This window comes from Montipora foliosa, chromosome 13, assembly GCF_036669935.1.
Source record: "Montipora foliosa isolate CH-2021 chromosome 13, ASM3666993v2, whole genome shotgun sequence".
NCBI lineage: Eukaryota > Metazoa > Cnidaria > Anthozoa > Scleractinia > Acroporidae > Montipora > Montipora foliosa.
In genome coordinates, this window is record NC_090881.1 from 26,221,385 (window position 1) to 26,223,884 (window position 2,500).

General features: G+C 38.8%; 1 protein-coding gene across 1 annotated transcript in view; it reads right to left on the bottom strand.

The window, feature by feature from the left end:
- LOC137982787 (glycogenin-1-like) overlaps positions 1-2,500 on the bottom strand; it is a 13,238-nt gene that overhangs the window by 9,712 nt on the left and 1,026 nt on the right. The window contains exon 2 of the mRNA XM_068829935.1: positions 878-1,215. Within this exon, the coding sequence (XP_068686036.1) occupies positions 878-1,215 (338 nt within the window). The remainder of the gene's footprint in view (positions 1-877; positions 1,216-2,500) is intronic.

Sequence of the window (2,500 nt, forward strand, 5' to 3'; positions counted from 1 at the left end):
CAGGGAGTAACATTTCACTTCCTTAGCAATGCGCGAAAAATCCGTCTTTGTGCCCTTAAGTCTCACTCCCAGGGGTCAATGGGTTAATGGACCGGAGGGGACTGCTTAACCCATGGACACCTCAAACACCCTAGGACACCCGCAGCTGACAAGTAAACTTGCGCAGATTTTCATCCGTCTAATGCCACTCGATTTAAGTTGTCAACTGCGGGCATGATATGGTGTTTGAGGTGTCAATAGGTTACCCTTTTTACCCAACATACCCAACACAAATCATTACTCGCTGAGTATAAAAAAAACATAGATTCACACATTTACACTTTACTGTCAGAAACAATGCCACATAACACAGAAATCAGACATGTTTTTAACTGACATTGCCACTGTTCATTACATACTGTACTAACAACAATAATAATTATTATTATTTCCATAATTATTATTATTATTAACATTTACAGTTTTTGAACATGCAATGTTCTGCAGCATGAAGGCAACAATAATTTTCCATGAATTTTTATAAACATTTTTCTTTCTGTAGGTTAACACCCTACAAATTTCAACTTTTCCTTTCTTTTTTGGGGCGTGGAAAGTTCTCTGATGGTAAACTTTTCTTTGGCCATGACAGGCCTACAATCACACATGCCCACAACACATGATTCCCAGTGTTGTGGTCTGTCTGTCCTCTGCAGTATAGTAAGAGGTCTGCATGTTCAAAAACTGTAAAGATTAATAATAATAATAATAATAATAATAATAATAATAATAATAATAATAACAATAACAATAATTATTATTATTATTAATCTTTGTGTCTATATTTCTAAATAAAGTTATCATATCATATCATACAATCATAAGTAATGATTTGTCTTACCATCAAAACTTCCATTCTGAACAGCATGCTCCAACAATGCTTCATAGGTAGCTCTTGATGGCTCAAAAACAAACACACCTGAATTAAAACAGTCAGGCCAACCAATATCAGGTACAGCCGAGAGCTCATCCCTTTCAAAAAGTTCATCACAGTTTTGAACAACCAAAGTATCTGCATCTAAAAATACACATTTTCTGTACTGGGTCAAGTTCCAGCAGTGTATTTTTGTGAATGTAATTCCAAGCTCTGGTCTTGCCAAAAGCGCTAAGTGAGTTGTATCCTCACTGTCAAGTAGATCAACAATTTCTAAGTGATCCCATACTCGTGCCAAACGTTCCCTGAAACAGGCAAGGACACCATCTCTAAGTTTCCAGTCAAAATCATAATTGCTAGATAGTTTCGACTACACAAGGAAAGGAGTGGGAAAACGTTGACCTTAGATGACTACAGGTATTTAAACCTAATGAAAATGTAATGTTTTGCCATAGTTTCCTTTTATTGTAGAACCTCTTGGGGCCACCTAACCAAACCAGTGGGATGAGGTTTAACTTCTACTTTGTCCATTTTATCGGTAAAGACAAATCCACTACAAAACAATCTTTAACACCTGGCCACGTGCCAAAACAGGAGGCTCGGTCGCCTCATGGTTAGTGTGCTTAACTCCAGAGCGAGTGGTCCGGGTTCGGGCCCTGGCCGGGGACATCGTGTTGTGTTCTTGGGAAAGACACTTTACTCTCATGGTGGCCTCTCTCCACCCAGATGTATACATGGGTACCGGCGAAGTTAATGCTGGGGGTAGCCTTGCGATGGACTGGCATCCTATCCAGGGGGGAGTAGAAATACTCCTAGTCGCTTCATGCTACGGAAACTTGGGATAGGCTCTAGTGTGTTGGGCCACTTGGCTCGTAAAAAGACTTTACTTTACTTACATGCCAAAACAGGAGGAGAGAAAGATTTACAGTGAAAACACACTTATGACAAGAGCATGCACAAAACAAATTACCAACTCAATACCTAAGCAACCAGGACTTGCTTTCAAAAAGGTAACCTATTCATAACAATAATTATTTTATTTTAATGAATTTCTTGGCATATTAGAAATTAGAGAAGCCAAAAAACATGATGATAGCAGTCAGTGTAGCAAACTTCCACGATAAGACCATTTACACGAGGGAAAAATATTCCCTGGCTTCTATGAGATGCAAGCTGCCCTGTAGGATTGACAAATTTTCTCTTTGTAGCTTAGACCATGTGTGTCAATGATGGAGCAGCTTTTTTGAGGCCTTTGTATTAAATGCAAATAATACCCTACGATGATATGAACCCATAAATTTGCTCTGGACTCCCCACTCACAGGACATATTTTCGAAAGGGCGTTTTAAGTAATGTCATCCAATCAGAGAGGAGTGAATAACATGCCGGTTTCATCTGGTAAATGAAAGTCCAGCTAATACCACTGAATTTCAACTGCTGAATTTCTTTATTTATTTCAAGGCTAGTTCTTCAAGTTTTGGGCAGATTTCAAATAAAATGGTACGAGAAGAAATCCGGGGCTTTCAACTGGTGCATGGTCTGGAACCTGTGCAATATAATTTGCAATTTAATGGTGAAAATCGGCTAAGC